The 15387-nt window shown below is 46.7% G+C and overlaps 1 protein-coding gene across 1 annotated transcript in view; it reads left to right on the top strand.

Annotated features, from left to right (window-relative positions):
- The first annotated feature begins 382 nt into the window (after nt 1-382).
- Nucleotides 383-15387, top strand: part of VWF (von Willebrand factor) — a 145158-nt gene continuing 130153 nt past the window's right edge. Inside the window, exons 1-3 of the mRNA XM_027595203.2 lie at nt 383-628; nt 1788-1842; nt 3345-3509. Of these exons, the coding sequence (XP_027451004.2) occupies nt 1788-1842; nt 3345-3509 (220 nt within the window). The 5' untranslated portion in view covers nt 383-628. The remainder of the gene's footprint in view (nt 629-1787; nt 1843-3344; nt 3510-15387) is intronic.

The following is a 15387-nucleotide window of genomic DNA, read 5'->3' on the forward strand; positions in this document are numbered from 1 at the left end:
AGCATCCATTCTCTTCTTTCTCCAAACACAGCGGCTCATTTGGCTCAGGTTGAGGTGTTTTTCCAAACTTTGCCGGTGTCTGGCCTTGGCAGCTGGATCCAGAGCCTGTGTTGATCAGGTCTGGGCTCTTCCCTGACCTGGACCAGCCTGCCCGGGGACAACCAGCATTCCTGGTCATCCCCTGTCTGTGCGGAGCCCTCTGTGTGGGGAGGACCCAGGCTGGGGGGTGGGGGGCGTGGGGAGGGCAAGGCAGCTCATTATGGCAGCTGTCCGAGGTCTCCCACCAAACTCTTCAAAGCCTTATCGGCCTGGAGGTATTTCTAATACCATTTCCGCTCATTGTTTCCCTGTGGTCATTAACAGGAGGCCAAACCCCTGCTGGGGCAGCTCAGGGCTATTGTGGTGGGAAAGGAGGGGGGTTGGTGGACGTCACGACTTGGGCTTTATCTTCCCCTGGCCGCGGGAGTGCAGCCCCTGGGTCACTTAGCAGCAAGACAGCCCAGAGCTTGCGGCGTTCCCTTCGGCCTTGGCTGCCCGGGAGCATGGCCTAGGCAGGCAGCACCGTTGCGCGGCGCTGAGCTTCCCAACGGACCCTGGAGATCCCTGCTGCCCCCACTTGCAGGGAAAGGTCTGGTCTTTTGGGAGCAGGGCTGGCTTGGTTGCGGGAGGAAGATCAGGATAGCTCCCTGCCCCTGGGGAAGGGAGTGGTCCTCTGTACCGGGGCTGGAAGGACTCGTTTGGAGGGTGACTTAAAGCCAGGGACCATCCGAAGGCCTGCTCTCACTTGTCGCTGGGGAGTCCTGTGGCTGCCTCTGTTCATGCTGGCTTTTTTGCATGTAATACTTGACGAGGCGAGCCTGCAGTGAGTTTTGCCCTCACCTCTGGCTGTGTTCTGGGAGCAGCCTGATGTACCTGAGAGTTGGGAGCTTGCAGAGGGTCACATGCTCTGAGACTGAGACGTGGCCATATCTGACACTGAAGTGTCCCTCTTGCAGATATATGACAGATTGGGTTTGTCTCTCCTGGGTTGGATGAGGCATTGGGCGGGAAGGGAGTCAACCCCAGGGAATCTCAGGTGATAGATTCTGTACCTATTTAACAATGTTTTTAAGAGGAGAGGGGCTGTAAGGGATTGGGGTGTGCTCTCCAACCAGAGTCAACTGTCACTCTCTGGAGGGGGACACACTATGGGGAGCCTTGCCCTGACCTGGGGCTACTGGACTCCCGTCCATTCATCAGCTCATTGCCTGAGGAGCTCCTGGGGGTTGTCACTATGCCAGGTGCTCATGGTGTAGTGCTGGGGACTGACCAGCAAACGTGGCTGTCGACGTCTGGGTGCCTGTGATAGGAACAGAAGCATACAATAGCTCCTTCTCCCCAATTTGCTGCCAGGCATGGAAGGATGAAGAGGCAGAGAGGAACTGGGTGCATGTCAGCTCCTAGCTGGTGCAGGGGTGCGGGGTAACGAGAAGCCAGGCTGGCCTGGGGGCATATAGAGGAGAAAGCAGAACTTTCCTCCTCTGCCTGGGCTCTGGGACGGCTGTTTGGGGAAGGGTGCTTGGGGTCTGGCTCACAGTGACTGTTACTCTTGGGCCTGGTCCTGGCCGGGAACTTTTTCTGGGGACCAGCCCTCTATGTTGAAGGCAAACAGGGGCCAGTGAGGATCAATTTTTTCTCTTGCTTTAAAAAAAAATATGTTCTTCCCACTTCGCACATGGACCGTAGCGCATACCAGTAGCTATCTGTGAGGGCAGTGACAAGTGATCATTTCCCCTGCTTCTCTGCAGATGATTCTTGCCAGACTTGTGAGGGTGCTGCTGGCTCTGGCCCTCACCTTGCCAGGTAGGTACCAAACTGCTTCCATTCTTTACTCCTGCCTCAGGGTCATTTGGAAAAACTCCCTTTCAGGAAGCAGCGAGTGTGTCTGGAGCTCACCTGTGTGCGCACCCCATGTTAGGCCAGAGTGACTGGTTTATACCCCTTGTGAAGCTTCTTCAGAGCACCCTGTCCCTGGCTTGTATTCCTCAAGGAGCAGGTGCCTGCAAATGCCAATCTGATTGGACGATTAAGAAGCACTAGGGCCACCCAGAGCAGTCCTCTGTGATGGGGCTGCAGGATGGGGAAGAAGGAACCCAAGAATTAGATAGAGACTGCAGAGGTCACCTAGTTGAACCTCTCAGAGTATCGACAAGGAGACTGAGGGTCAGAGGGGAAAAACAAATGCTCCGAAGTCACATAAAGCAAAGATCAGAGGTCAGTTCTCCTGGGTCTCAGGCTACTACTCTTTCACTGGACTACATGGCCTACCTTCCCTTGCTGAGATACTGAGTCTGTGCATGGCAAGAGCGACCCTTTTCTGACCCTAGCTTGTCCCCACTTAGACCACTCAGGCCAGCAACATCCAGCCTGCTGCTCACAGTGTAGTCTGGGGGGAAACGTACACTTTTCGTATACTCTACATCTTCCTACTAGGTGGGTCTTGTGCCAGTGGATCCAGAAAACTTACTGGAAGTTTTACTAGAACTTTACCACTAGAAATTTACTACTGTGGTGCCCCATCTGACCACACACACACATACACACAGACACACACACAATGGGAAGGTGGCAGGAGGGTCTCCTGGGAGTTAGCATATGGCCCTTGAGGAGCTAAGGCTTCATAGATTCTATGTGTTGGACACACAGGTTAATTTGTTTGAATGTAAACTGTTCAAGATATATTAATACATTAATGCATAAGGATGCTCCTTGCAATCTATTTATATGTTAAAAAATTTGGAAAAATGCTAAGAACCTAATAGTAGGGGGTTATACTGTATACATTTAGATGCAACATATAGTCATTACAAATCATGTTTGCAAGTATACACAACGGTATGATAAGTTCTTTATAATATATTGAGAAATAGGTTATAAATAGTTTGTATAGGACGATCACAAATTCATAAAAAAATCTATAATTGTATATATGCTGTGAAATAGAACAGAAAGATAAAACTAAATGTTTGACTCTAATTATTGCTGAATGTTGGTTACAGATGATTTTACCCTGTTTGTATTTTTCTTCTGTATTCTCCAAATTTTCTCTGATAAGCACGTATTACATTTTAAATCAGTAAGGAAATGTCATTAAAACAAACAGATATCCTGAAAAGCTGTCCCTCTATTAGTTCTATGAGTCCTGGGTCATTTTTGAGGTCGAAAAGGAACAACTTGAGCCTTGTTTAGGATGGAAAGTACTTCTCTACAGTCAAATTTTTAACTGCCACAGGCTCATTTCTACAAGGCTGGAGTGGTTTGGGCTGAATGTCCCAGCTCTGCTCACCTATAGTCTCTCCTTCCAGGGACCCTTTGTACAAAAGGGACTGTTGGCAGGTCATCGATGGCCCGATGCAGCCTCTTTGGAGGTGACCTCATCAACACCTTTGATGAGAGCATGTACAGCTTTGCGGGAGATTGCAGTTACCTCCTGGCTGGGGACTGCCAGAAACACTCCTTCTCAATTATCGGTGAGTCCGGGGCACTGAAGGGAGGGATTCAGAGCAGGTGCCACCTAAGCTCAACCCCAGTGCAGGTGGGGGTTGTAGGGGTATTTTTATGATAGTGCCTGAGGTTACAGATTCCTGGGGAAGCATGGATGGGAATGGCCTTTCTGTGACCAAGAGCTTCCCTTGGCTTCCCCACCCCCTCTAGATCTCTCTCTTGGGAGCCTGGTGGGGTGGAGTCTTCATGCTTTTCCAGCGGTTGTATGCATTGCTCTGGGTCCAGACAGCACTCTGGGAGCTCCAAAGTATCAAGAGAAATGATGAACCAGAAGAGGCTTTGTAACACACAGAGCTCCTGGCAAACGGGAGGGGCCGTTGCTATATTCTTGGTGGAATTCAGGGTACCTAGCAGATGTTGAGCACCTTGTGTGCTCCTGGAGGAGTGCTGGTATTTTGCTGGCATTTATTTCTGTGCCCTACAGCGGCTCTGAGATGTGCATATGGGTGTAGCCACCCCGTTTTACAAATGAAGAGCTGAGCCCAAGGAGGTGGTATGATCCTGCCAAGAGTTGACAGTTAATAAAAGGTCCAGCTGGATTTTGATCCCGGACTTGTCAGGATGCGGGAACGTTCCTCTGCACTAAGGAGAGAGGGCGCTCTCCGAGGCTGGGAGGGGGGCTGGAGGCGGTGATGGGAGATGTGGTTTGGTGACCTTCACACTCTGAGAATGAGTCAGATGTGTGTGATGTGTGAGCGAGGATGCTACAAAACCTCGCAAAGATAGGTTCCGCAGCCTCGGGGAGATGGCATGGCAATGGACAGACCCACGTTGTTAAAGCACAGTTTTTCATGACACTTGGCAAAGACAGTCAGGAAGGCTTTATTCAAGAGGGACCACGGCCATGGTGGGGGGGGGGTAAGTTTGTAGTAGGGGAGAGACATGGGGCTCCATGCCAAATATCAAAAGGCCAAGTGGGGATTTATAGCCAACGAGCCGGGTGGGGGGTCAGTGGATGGAAAATTACCAAGGGCAACACATCAGGGATAACATCCGGCTAAGCCCACTTGACAGGGTTCTTGCTGAAGGCAGGCCAGGGTGATAAGACATTGAGGGAGGAGTGTGAGGAATTGGTCAGATATTGAGGATGGGGGATTTTCGATAAACTGACCCCACAAGATTCTTTTTTTTTAAATTTTTATGGTTATGTTAATCACCATACATTACATCATTAGTTTTTGATGTAGTGTTCCATGATTCATTGTTTGTGCATAACACCCAGTGCTCCACGCAGAATGTGCCCTCTTTAATACCCATCACCAGGCTAACCCATCCCCCACCCCCCTCCCCTCTAGAACCCTCAGTTTGTTTTTCAGAGTCCATCGTCTCTCATGGTTCCTCTCCCCCTCCGATTCCCCCCCTTCATTCTTCCCCTCCTGCTATCTTCTTCTTCTTCTTTTTTTTTTCTTAACATATATTGCGTTATTTGTTTCAGAGGTACAGGTCTGTGATTCAACAGTCTTGCACAATTCACAGCGCTCACCATAGGACATATCCTACCCAATGTCTATCACCCAGCCACCCCGTCCCTCCCACCCCCCTCCACTCCAGCAACCCTCAGTTTGTTTCCTGCGGTTAAAAATTCCTCATATCAGTGAGGTCATATGATACATGTCTTTCTCTGATTAACTTATTTCGCTCAGCATAACACCCTCCAGTTCCATCCACGTCGTTGCAAATGGCAAGATCTCATTCCTTTTGATGGCTGCATAATATTCCATTGTATATATATGCCACATCTTCTTTATCCATTCAGCTGTTAATGGACATCTTGGCTCTTTCCATAGTTTGGCTATTGTGGACATTGCTGCTATAAACATCGGGGTGCATGTACCCCTTCGGATCCCTACATTTGTATCTTTGGACCCCACAAGATTCTTGCTGAACTCAACCAATCAGACCTAGGACAGAGGCTAAGTTGGGGGCCTAATTAAGGGGAGGGCTTGGAGGAGCCTGATTCAGGTTTGGTGAAGGAGAGATTTTGTCAACACCCAGACTCCTATCGAGATGCAGGCAGTGGGGCTCTTGGGGCCGTCACCTCACCAGGCTCCAAGGCTGGATGCAGCCCTCGGGGCTCAGTGTGGGGCCAGGCTGTCTGGGAGCTGCATGGGCTGACAGTTGTCGTAACCGGGAGGTTCCTTATGCCTTCACCGCCTGCCCTGCCTCTGCTGGAAACCCTGTCTCGGTGTGACTTCAGCGGACTGAGCTTCACTAGGCTGCCATTTTCCTCCTCCTCTGTAAGCCCCCCAGGGGAAAGGACCATGTCTCACTCATCTTTGTTTCCTGGTGTTTGTCTCACTGGGGTCTCTGGCAGCACCAAAGGTGGGGGTGAGGTGGGGTTTCACAAAGCACAGTGCTCTGTTATTCTGAAGAGTCCGTTTTGTGAAAAGCATGGCCTGTGAGGAGCCTTGGGGGAGGGGTTTCGGTTGGGCAGAGAGGACGGCGCAGGGGCTGCATGCAGCGGGGACAACCTGGGCACAGGGAACATGCTGGAGGGAGTGTATGTCCCCTCAGTGCAGCCCAGTGGGGAGGTCAGTGTGGCCGGCACAATGGTTCTAGAAGCACCTGCCTCAGGATGGTAGGGAGGGCTGCTTCGAAACAGGTTGCTGGGCTTCATTGCTAGTTTCTGAGTCAGTGGATTTGGAGTGGGGCCTCAAGGCTCATTTCTAGTAAGTTCCCAGGTGCTGCTGTGGCTGCTGGTTTGGGGACCAAACTTTAAGAAGCATGGGGCTGGGGAGTAGTGGTTAGTAAGGCTGGGTCATGGGGTGAGGCTGAGAGCCTGATGGGGGAGTTTGTCTCCTGACTCAACAGCAGTGAGGAGTTAGTGTAGAGTCTTGTGCAGCTGAAAGGATGAAGAAGGAATTACTACTTTGCCAAAAGGGTCCATAAAGGGAGAAAGGCGGGAGGTAGGGTGGTCTTGGCCATGATAACCAGGCAGGGGGTGAAGAGGACCACAGACATCCCCAGGGCATGACAAATGGAGGAAGCCATTCTGAACACTGAACTTGGGGACCCCTCTTGCTTCAGAGGCAGCAGATGGGGAGTGACTTGGGAGAGCAGTTGCAGAGAAAAAGTACCCCCGCACCTTCCATGGCAGGCTGAAGGCTGATGACCTCCTGCCTCAGGCAGCCCCAATGTTTATTTTAAGTGTATTTCTCTACCTTAAAAAGCATAGTGCATTTACAACAACATGGATGGACCTCGAGGGCATTATTCTAAATGAAGTAAGTCAGACAGAGAAAGACATACTGGATGATTTCACTCATATGTGGAATCTACAAAAGAAAAGAAAAGAAGAGAAAAAGAAAACAAGACCCAAACTCTTAGAAAAAGAGATCAGATTTGGGGTTATCAGAGGCAGGTGGTCACAAAGTACAAACTTCCATTTATAAGACAGATAAGTCCTAAAGATGGGATGTACAACATAGTGATTATAGCTAACACTGCTCTATGGTGTGTTTGAAAGTTTCTGAGAGCCCATCTTAAAAGTTCTCATCACAAGGCAAAACTTTTCTCTCTTTTTTGTTTTGTTTCTCAATAAAAAAACAAACAAACCCGTAGCGGCCTTTTGTATCTCCATAAGAAACCCAAAAGTTACTGGAGAGAATATCCAAAATTTACTTATTTTTTAAAATTAAACTTCTTATTTTTAGCTAATTATTGATTCACATGCAGTTGTAAAAAAAAATACAAATGTATGTAACCTTTACCCAGTTTCCCTCAGTTGGTAACATTGTACAAAACCATCCTCAACTATCACAGCCAGGAAATTGACATTGAAACCATCTACTGATCTTTCTATGTGTACTTAGTTGTTTGCATCTTAAAAAATCATAGTGGGTTTCCATATAGACCCCCTACCTAAGACCCCCCTCCCTAAGATGACTTTGGGGTGTCAGTGGGAATGGACGGTTAAGAGTGATGGGAGAAATATTTTGAAAGAAGAGTGACACCCTCTCTACCCTGTAGCTTTGGGCTTCAGGGGACTTTCCAGGTCGGGGGACTCTATGGAGACACTAGGGGTTGCTGTCTTGACTACAGCTGTGGACTCCTTACCCTGGAGGTGGATTTGAAACATGTGTAATGAAATCTTGGGGCCAAGCCCAGAGTGCATCTTCTGGGCTCAGGGAGGCAAGCGTCATGTTGGACAAGTCCCCTTCCCCCACTTACACCCCACTCTGGACCCCTCCCCTCTCAGGGCAGGCCTCGCAGGCAGGGGAACTCAGGCTGTCACTGTCGCCTCCTCCAGGAAGCCCCCTGACCCCGCTGGCCCTGTCCGGCCCTGGGCTCATCCACTCGCGGGGAATGGTTGTTTTCCATGTCCAGCACGAGGTCGCTCTGCCCCCAGCAGGAAACGGAAGTGTAGAAAGAGCCACACTTGCGGTCAGAAAGCCGTGTGCCGGTCTGGGCTCCCCCTGGTCACGGAGTGTCCTTAGGGAACTGTGCCTGTGTCCCCAACTTCCCCTTCCTCATTTTTAAGATGGGAACACTGTGAGGATCGAGGGAGAGAAATCATTGACAGAAGTGCCGGGTTACCTCCATCTTAGTGATAGAAAGCAGCTGCCTTAACACAGGGTGTCTATTTGTTGGGTGTGAACATGGCGGGGCAAGGAGCTGCGGGGGCCTGAGGGGCTGTTTCTGTCAAGGCCAGGGGGACATTAGTCCTCCTTCCCTGGTGTATCGCTTGGGTTTGTGTCCAGGGCCTGGCCTTTTCTGCCCATCCTTTTCGGGGTTTCAGGGGCCAAGGAGAAACTGCACGGCTGTGTTAGGCCTCTCTGTTTCAAAGCATTTCAGTGGGACCCCCCTTACCGCCAATGGGTCATTGTTTTTATAACTTGTCAGGGGGCAGTTTTCTGGCAGGTAATGGGCCTAAAGTAGCCTATGAGTTCATTACACTTTTTTTTTTTTTAAAGATCTTATTTATATGAGAGAGAGAGAGAGCATGAGAGGGTATGAGTGGGGGGGCAGAGGGAGAGGGAGAAGCAGACCCCCGCTGAGCGCTGCTGCTGGACATGGCAGTTCCAGTTTCCATGTGCATGCCCGTGTCCCCTCCCATACACCTCTGCCCATTGTTCTCCAATGACATCCTGTTTCCTTGCTTCCAAACCACAAATTCCCATTCCTCTCGAGTGCCTGTGGACCTTGTTCACATCCTGGGTAAAGTGTTTATGTCTAAGCATGAAGGACCACCTGGTGCAAGGGGAGGGGAGGCCCTTTCCTCCATCCTGGCTCTCGCTCAGGCAGGTCCAGGCAGGCCAGAGGTATGGGTCTCCTGGCCCACTGGCACAGGCAGCAGGGGGAGAGACCCCTGGAGTCCCGGTGCCCCCTGCTCAGAGAGACTGCTCTTCCTCAGGCAAGCTGTGGGCTCTGGTTCCCGCGCCAGCCCAGAGAGAGCCATAGACTAAGCAGACCCCGTGCTGAGTCACTTACCCGGAGAAGCCTTAGTTTCCACGTCAGTAAATGGCGCTATTAGATAAGATCCCTGTTTCTCTGGGTTTGGAAGATGACCACCTGCATCAGAATCACAGGAGTGGAGGTGGAGTGTTTGTTAGAAATGCATATTAGTGAGTTTCACATTCTAAGGTCCAGGAAAGCACCCTGATCTGACTCTGGTTCCACCTGCCAGCTTGCTCCCCAGTATGCTTCCCACTCCAACATGCGGTGGGGGAAGCCTTGCTCACTCATGTAGCCCCCTCGGTCACTGAGTTCAAGAGGCCAGGTGAGAGACAGAGCCATGGGGAGAACCTCCCTGGTTTGCTCTGGCCTCTTGCGGTGGACGCCTAGCCCATCATCTCCCCTCGGTTATAGGAAGTTGCACGCCTGTGCATCTGTGGAGTGTGGGAGTCCCTCCTGGGCTCACCGGCAATTTTTAACGGCTCATCTTCCTAATGGCTGCCCATCGTCGGATTCTCCCCTGAGTTCTTCAGGGAGGGAAGGAAGCAAATAAAATATAAGGCTAATCTGGAATTCTCTCCTGCATTAATGGTTAACTGAATCCAGAGCACTCAGATGCCCCATTAGGCAGCTTTGTGTTTCAAAAGATTTAGCCTTGAAGTCAGAAAACCTGTGGATGGGCTCTGCCTCATGTTAACAGGATAAACCAATGGTTCTCAACCTGGGTGATTTTCTCCCAGAGGATATTTGGCAGTATCTGAGACATTTCGGATTGTCACAACTTGGGGGTGGATGCTATTGGCACAGAGGGGGTGGAGGTCAGGGGTCCTGCTAATTACCCTACCATACGCTAGAAGGCCCCCCCTACAAAAAAGTGCCTGGGGGCACCTGGGTGGCTCAGTCGGTTAAGCGTCTGCCTTTGGCTCAGGTCATGATCTCAGGGTCTTGGGTTCGAGTCCTACATCGGGCTCCCTTCTCAGCAGGGAGTTTGCTTCTCCCTCTCCCTCTGACCCTGTCCCCGTTGCTTATGCTCTCTCTCTCTCTCTCTCTCTCAAATAAATAAATAAAATCTTAAAAAAAAAAAAAAGAAGGATCTGGCCCCAAATGTCAATATTGCTGGGGTGGACAAACCACGTTGTAAACAGGCTTCAGTTTCTCTATCTATAAAGTGGAGTCAGTCTAGATCAGTGTTTTTCAAACTGAGTCACAACATATGGATTTAAAATTAATGGCTGTAACCAGCATTTAAAGAAATTAAGTGGAATAGAACAGAAAACCTTAGAAGGTGTCAGAGTGCACGGCACACGGGAAGGGTAAGTGATATGAAATGTGTGAGTGTATGCATACTGCGTCATGAACTCAACTGTGTTTTTATTCTGCTTTCTGGGTAAAAATGTTTTAAAGCCACCTGTTTAGACCATCCCCAAGAGCCATCTTGCTGCCATGGTGTTTTTCTTTCCTTTTTTTTTTTTAAAGATTTTTATTTTTATTTATTTATTTATTTTTATTATATTCAGTTAGCCACTGTAATAAAGATTTTTATTTATTTATTTATTTAATAAAATTTTATTGTTATGTTAATCACCATATATTACATCATTAGTTTTTGATGTGGTGTTCCATGATTCATTGTTTGTGCATAACACCCAGTGCTCCACGCAGAACGTGCCCTCTTTAATACCCATCACCAGGCTAACCCATTCCCCCATCCTCCTCCCCTCTAGAACCCTCAGTTTGTTTTTCAGAGTCCATCGTCTCTAATGGTTCGTCTCCCCCTCCGACTTACTCCCCTTCATTATTCCCCTTCTGCTATCTTCTTCTTTTTTTTTTTTCTTAACACATATTGCATTATTTGTTTCAGAAGTACAGATCCGTGATTCATCAGTCTTGTACAATTCACAGCGCTCACCATAGCACATACCCTCCCCAATGTCTATCACCCAGCCACCCCATCCCTCCCACCCCCCACCACTCCAGCAACCCTCAGTTTGTTTCCTGAGATTAAGAATTCCTCCTATCAGTGAGGTCATATGATACATGTCTTTCTCTGATTGATTTATTTCACTCGGCATAACCCCCTCCAGTTCCATCCACGTCGTTGCAAATGGCAAGATCTCATTCCTTTTGATGGCTGCATAATATTCCATTGTGTATATATACCACCTCTTCTTTATCCATTCATCTGTCGATGGACATCTTGGCTCTTTCCACAGTTTGGCTATTGTGGACATTGCTGCTATAAACATTGGGGTGCACGTACCCCTTCGGATCCGTACATTTGTATCTTTGTGGTAAATACCCAGTAATGCAATGGCTGGATCGGATGGTAGCTCTATCTTAAACTGTTTGAGGAACCTCCATACTGTTTTCCAGAGGGGTTGCACCAGCTTGCATTCCCACCAACAGTGTAGGAAAATGCCCCTTTCTCCACATCCCCGCCAACATCTGTTGTTTCCGGACTTGCTAATTCTACCCATTCTGACAGGTGTGAGGTGGTATCTCATTGAGGTTTTGATTTGGATTTCCCTGATGCCGAGCGATGTTGAGCACTTTTTCATGTGTCTGTTGGCCATTTGGATGTCTTCTTTGGAAAAACATCTGTTCATGTCTTCTGCCCATTTCTTGATTGGATTATTTGTTCTTTGGGTGTTGAGTTTGATAAGTTCTTTATAGATTTTGGATACTAGCCCTTTATCTGATATGTCATTTGCAAATATGTTCTCCCATTCTGTCGGTTGTCTTTTGGTTTTGTGGACTGTTTCTTTTGCTGTGCAAAAGCTTTTTATCTTGATGAAACCCCACTAGTTCATTTTTGCCCTGGCTTCCCTTGCCTTTGGCGATGTTTCTAGGAAGAAGTTGCTGCGGCTGAGGTCGAAGAGGTTGCTGCCTGTGTTCTCCTTTAGGATTTTGATGGACTCCTGTCTCACGTTTAGGTCTTTCAACCATTTGGAGTCTATTTTTGTGTGTGGTGTAAGGAAATGGTCCAGTTTCATTCTTCTGCATGTGGCTGTCCAATTTTCCCAACACCATTTGTTGAAGAGACTGTCTTTTCTCCATTGGACATTCTTTCCTGCTTTGTCAAAGAAGAGTTGACCATAGAGTTGAGGGTCCATTTCTGGGCTCTCGATTCTGTTCCATTGATCTATGTGTCTGTTTTTGTGCCAGTACCATACTGTCTTGATGATGACAGCTTTGTAATAGAGCTGGAAGTCCGGAATTGTGATGCTGCCAGCTTTGCTTTTCTTTTTCAATATTCCTCTGGCTATTCGGGGTCTCTTCTGTTTCCATACAAATTTTAGGATTATTTGTTCCATTTCTTTGAAAAAGGTGGATGGTATTTTGATGGGGATTGCATTGAATGTGTAGATTGCTCTAGGTAGCACTGACATCCTCACAATGTTTGTTCTTCCAATCCATGAGCATGGAACGTTTTTCCATTTCTTTGTGTCTTCTTCAATTTCTTTCATGAGTATTTTATAGTTTTCTGAGTACAGATCCTTTGCCTCTTTGGTTAAATTTATTCCTAGGTATCTTATGGTTTTGGGTGTAATTGTAAATGGGATCGACTCCTTGATTTGTCTCTCTTCTGTCTTGTTGTTGGTGTATAGGAATGCCACTGATTTCTGTGCATTGATTTTATAGCCTGCTACTTGACTGAATTCCTGTATGAGTTCTAGCAGTTTTGGGGTGGAGTCTTTTGGGTTTTCCACATACAGTATCATATCATCTGCAAAGAGTGAGAGTTTGACTTCCTCTTTGCCGATTTGGATGCCTTTGATTTCTTTTTGTTGTCTGATTGCTGTGGCTAGGACTTCTAATACTATGTTGAATAGCAGTGGTGAGAGTGGACATCCCTGCCGCGTTCCTGACCTTAGGGGAAAAGCTCTCAGCTTTTCCCCATTGAGAATGATATTCGCTGTGGGTTTTTCATAGATGGCTTTTATGATATTGAGGTATGTACCCTCTATCCCTATACTCTGAAGAGTTTTGATCAAGAAAGGAGGCTGTACTTTGTCAAATGCTTTTTCTGCATCTATTGAGAGGATCATATGATTCTTGTTCTTTCTTTTGTTAATGTATTGTATCACGTTGATTGATTTGCGGATGTTGAACCAGCCTGGCAAACCAGGGATAAATCCCACTTGGTCATGGTGAATAATCCTTTTAATGTACTGTTGGATCCTATTGGCTAGTATTTTGGTGAGAATTTTTGCATCCATGTTCATCAAGGATATTGGTCTGTAATTCTCCTTTTTGCTGGGGTCTTTGTCTGGTTTGGGGATCAAGGTAATGGTGGCCTCATAAAATGAGTTTGGAAGTTTTCCTTCCATTTCTAGTTTTTGGAACAGTTTCAGGAGAATAGGTATTAATTCTTTAAATGTCTGATAGAATTCCCCTGGGAAGCCATCTGGCCATGGGCTTTTGTTTTTTAGGAGATTTTTGATGACTACTTCAATTTCCTTAGTGGTTATAGGTCTGTTCAGATTTTCTATTTCTTCCTGGTTCAAGTTTGGTAGTTGATACATCTCTAGGAATGCATCCATTTCTTCCAGGTTATCTAATTTGCTGGCATAGAGCTGCTCATAATATGTTCTTATAATTGTTTGTATTTCTTTGGTGTTGGTGGTGATCTCTCCTCTTTCATTCATGATTTTGTTGATTTGGGTCATTTCTCTTTTCTTTTGGATAAGTCTGGCCAGGGGTTTATCGATCTTGTTAATTCTTTCAAAGAACCAGCTCCTAGTTTCGTTGATCTGTTCTACTGTTCTTTTGGTTTCTAGCTCATTGATTTCTGCTCTGATCTTTATTATTTCTCTTCTCCTGCTGGGTTTAGGCTTTCTTTGCTGTTTTTTCTCCAGCTCCTTTAGGTGTAGGGTTAGGTGGTGTATTTGAGACCTTTCTTGTTTCTTGAGAAAGGCTTGTATTGCTATACACTTTCCTCTCAGGACTGCCTTTGCTGTATCCCAAAGATTTTGAACAGTTGTGTTTTCATTTTCATTGGTTTCCATGAATTTTTTTAATTCTTCTTTAATTTCCTGGTTGACCCATTCATTCTTTAGTAGGATGCTCTTTAGCCTCCATGTATTTGAGTTCTTTCCGACTTTCCTCTTGTGATTGAGTTCTAGTTTCAAAGCACTGTGGTCTGAAAACATGCAGGGAATAATCCCAATTTTTTGGTACTGGTTGAGACCTGATTTGTGACCTAGGATGTGATCAGTTCTGGAGAATGTTCCATGGGCACTAGAGAAGAATGTGTATTCCGTTGCTTTGGGGTGGAATGTTCTGAATATGTCTGTAAAGTCCATTTGGTCCAGTGTGTCATTTAAAGTCTTTATTTCCTTGTTGATCTTTTGCTTAGATGATCTGTCCCTTTCAGTTAGGGGGGTGTTAAAGTCCCCCACTATTATTGTATTGTTGGCAATGTGTTTCTTTGCTTTTGTTATTAATTGCCTTATATAATTGGCTGCTCCCACGTTAGGGGCATAGATATTTACAATTGTTAGAGCTTCTTGTTGGATAGACCCTTTAAGTAGGATATAGTGTCCTTCTTCATCTCTTATTACAGTCTTTAAAATCTAATTTGTCTGATATAAGGATTGACACCCCAGCTTTCTTTTGGTGTCCATTAGCGTGGTAAATGGTTTTCCACCCCCTCACTTTCAATGTGGGGGTGTCTTTGGGTCTAAAATGAGTCTCTTGCAGACAGCATATCGATGGGTCTTGTTTTTTAATCCAATCTGATAGCCTGTGTCTTTTGATTGGGGCATTGAGCCCATTTACATTCAGGGTAACTATTGATAGGTATGAATTTAGTGCCATTGTATTGCCTGTAAGGTGACTGTTACTGTATATTGTCTGTGTTCCTTTCTGATCTATGCTGCTTTTAGGCTCTCTTTTTGCTTAGAGGACCTCTTTCAATATTTCTTGTAGGGCTGGTTTTGTGTTTGCAAATTCCTTTAGTTTTTGTTTGTCCTGGAAGCTTTTTCTCTCTCCTTCTATTTTCAATGATAGCCTAGCTGGATATAGTATTCTTGGCTGCATATTTTTCTCGTTTAGTGCTCTGAAGATATCGTGCCAGTCCTTTCTGGCCTGCCAGGTCTCTGTGGATAGGTCTGTTGCCAATCTAATGTTTCTACCATTGTAGGTTACATATCTCTTCTCCCGAGCTGCTTTCAGGATTTTCTCTTTGTCGCTGAGACTCATAAGTTTTACTATTAGATATTGGGGTGTTGACCTATTTTTATTGATTTTGAGAGGGGTTCTCTGTGCCTCCTGAATTTTGATGACTGTTTCATTCCCCACATTAGGGAAGTTCTCTGCTATTATTTGCTCCAATATACCTTCTGCCCCTCTCTCTCTTTCTTCTTCTTCTGGGATCCCAATTATTCTAATGTTGTTTCATCTTATCGTATTGCTTATCTCTCGAATTCTGCCCTCGTGATCCTGTAG

Source organism: Zalophus californianus, chromosome 9, assembly GCF_009762305.2.
Source record: "Zalophus californianus isolate mZalCal1 chromosome 9, mZalCal1.pri.v2, whole genome shotgun sequence".
In the NCBI taxonomy this organism is placed as follows: Eukaryota; Metazoa; Chordata; class Mammalia; order Carnivora; family Otariidae; genus Zalophus; species Zalophus californianus.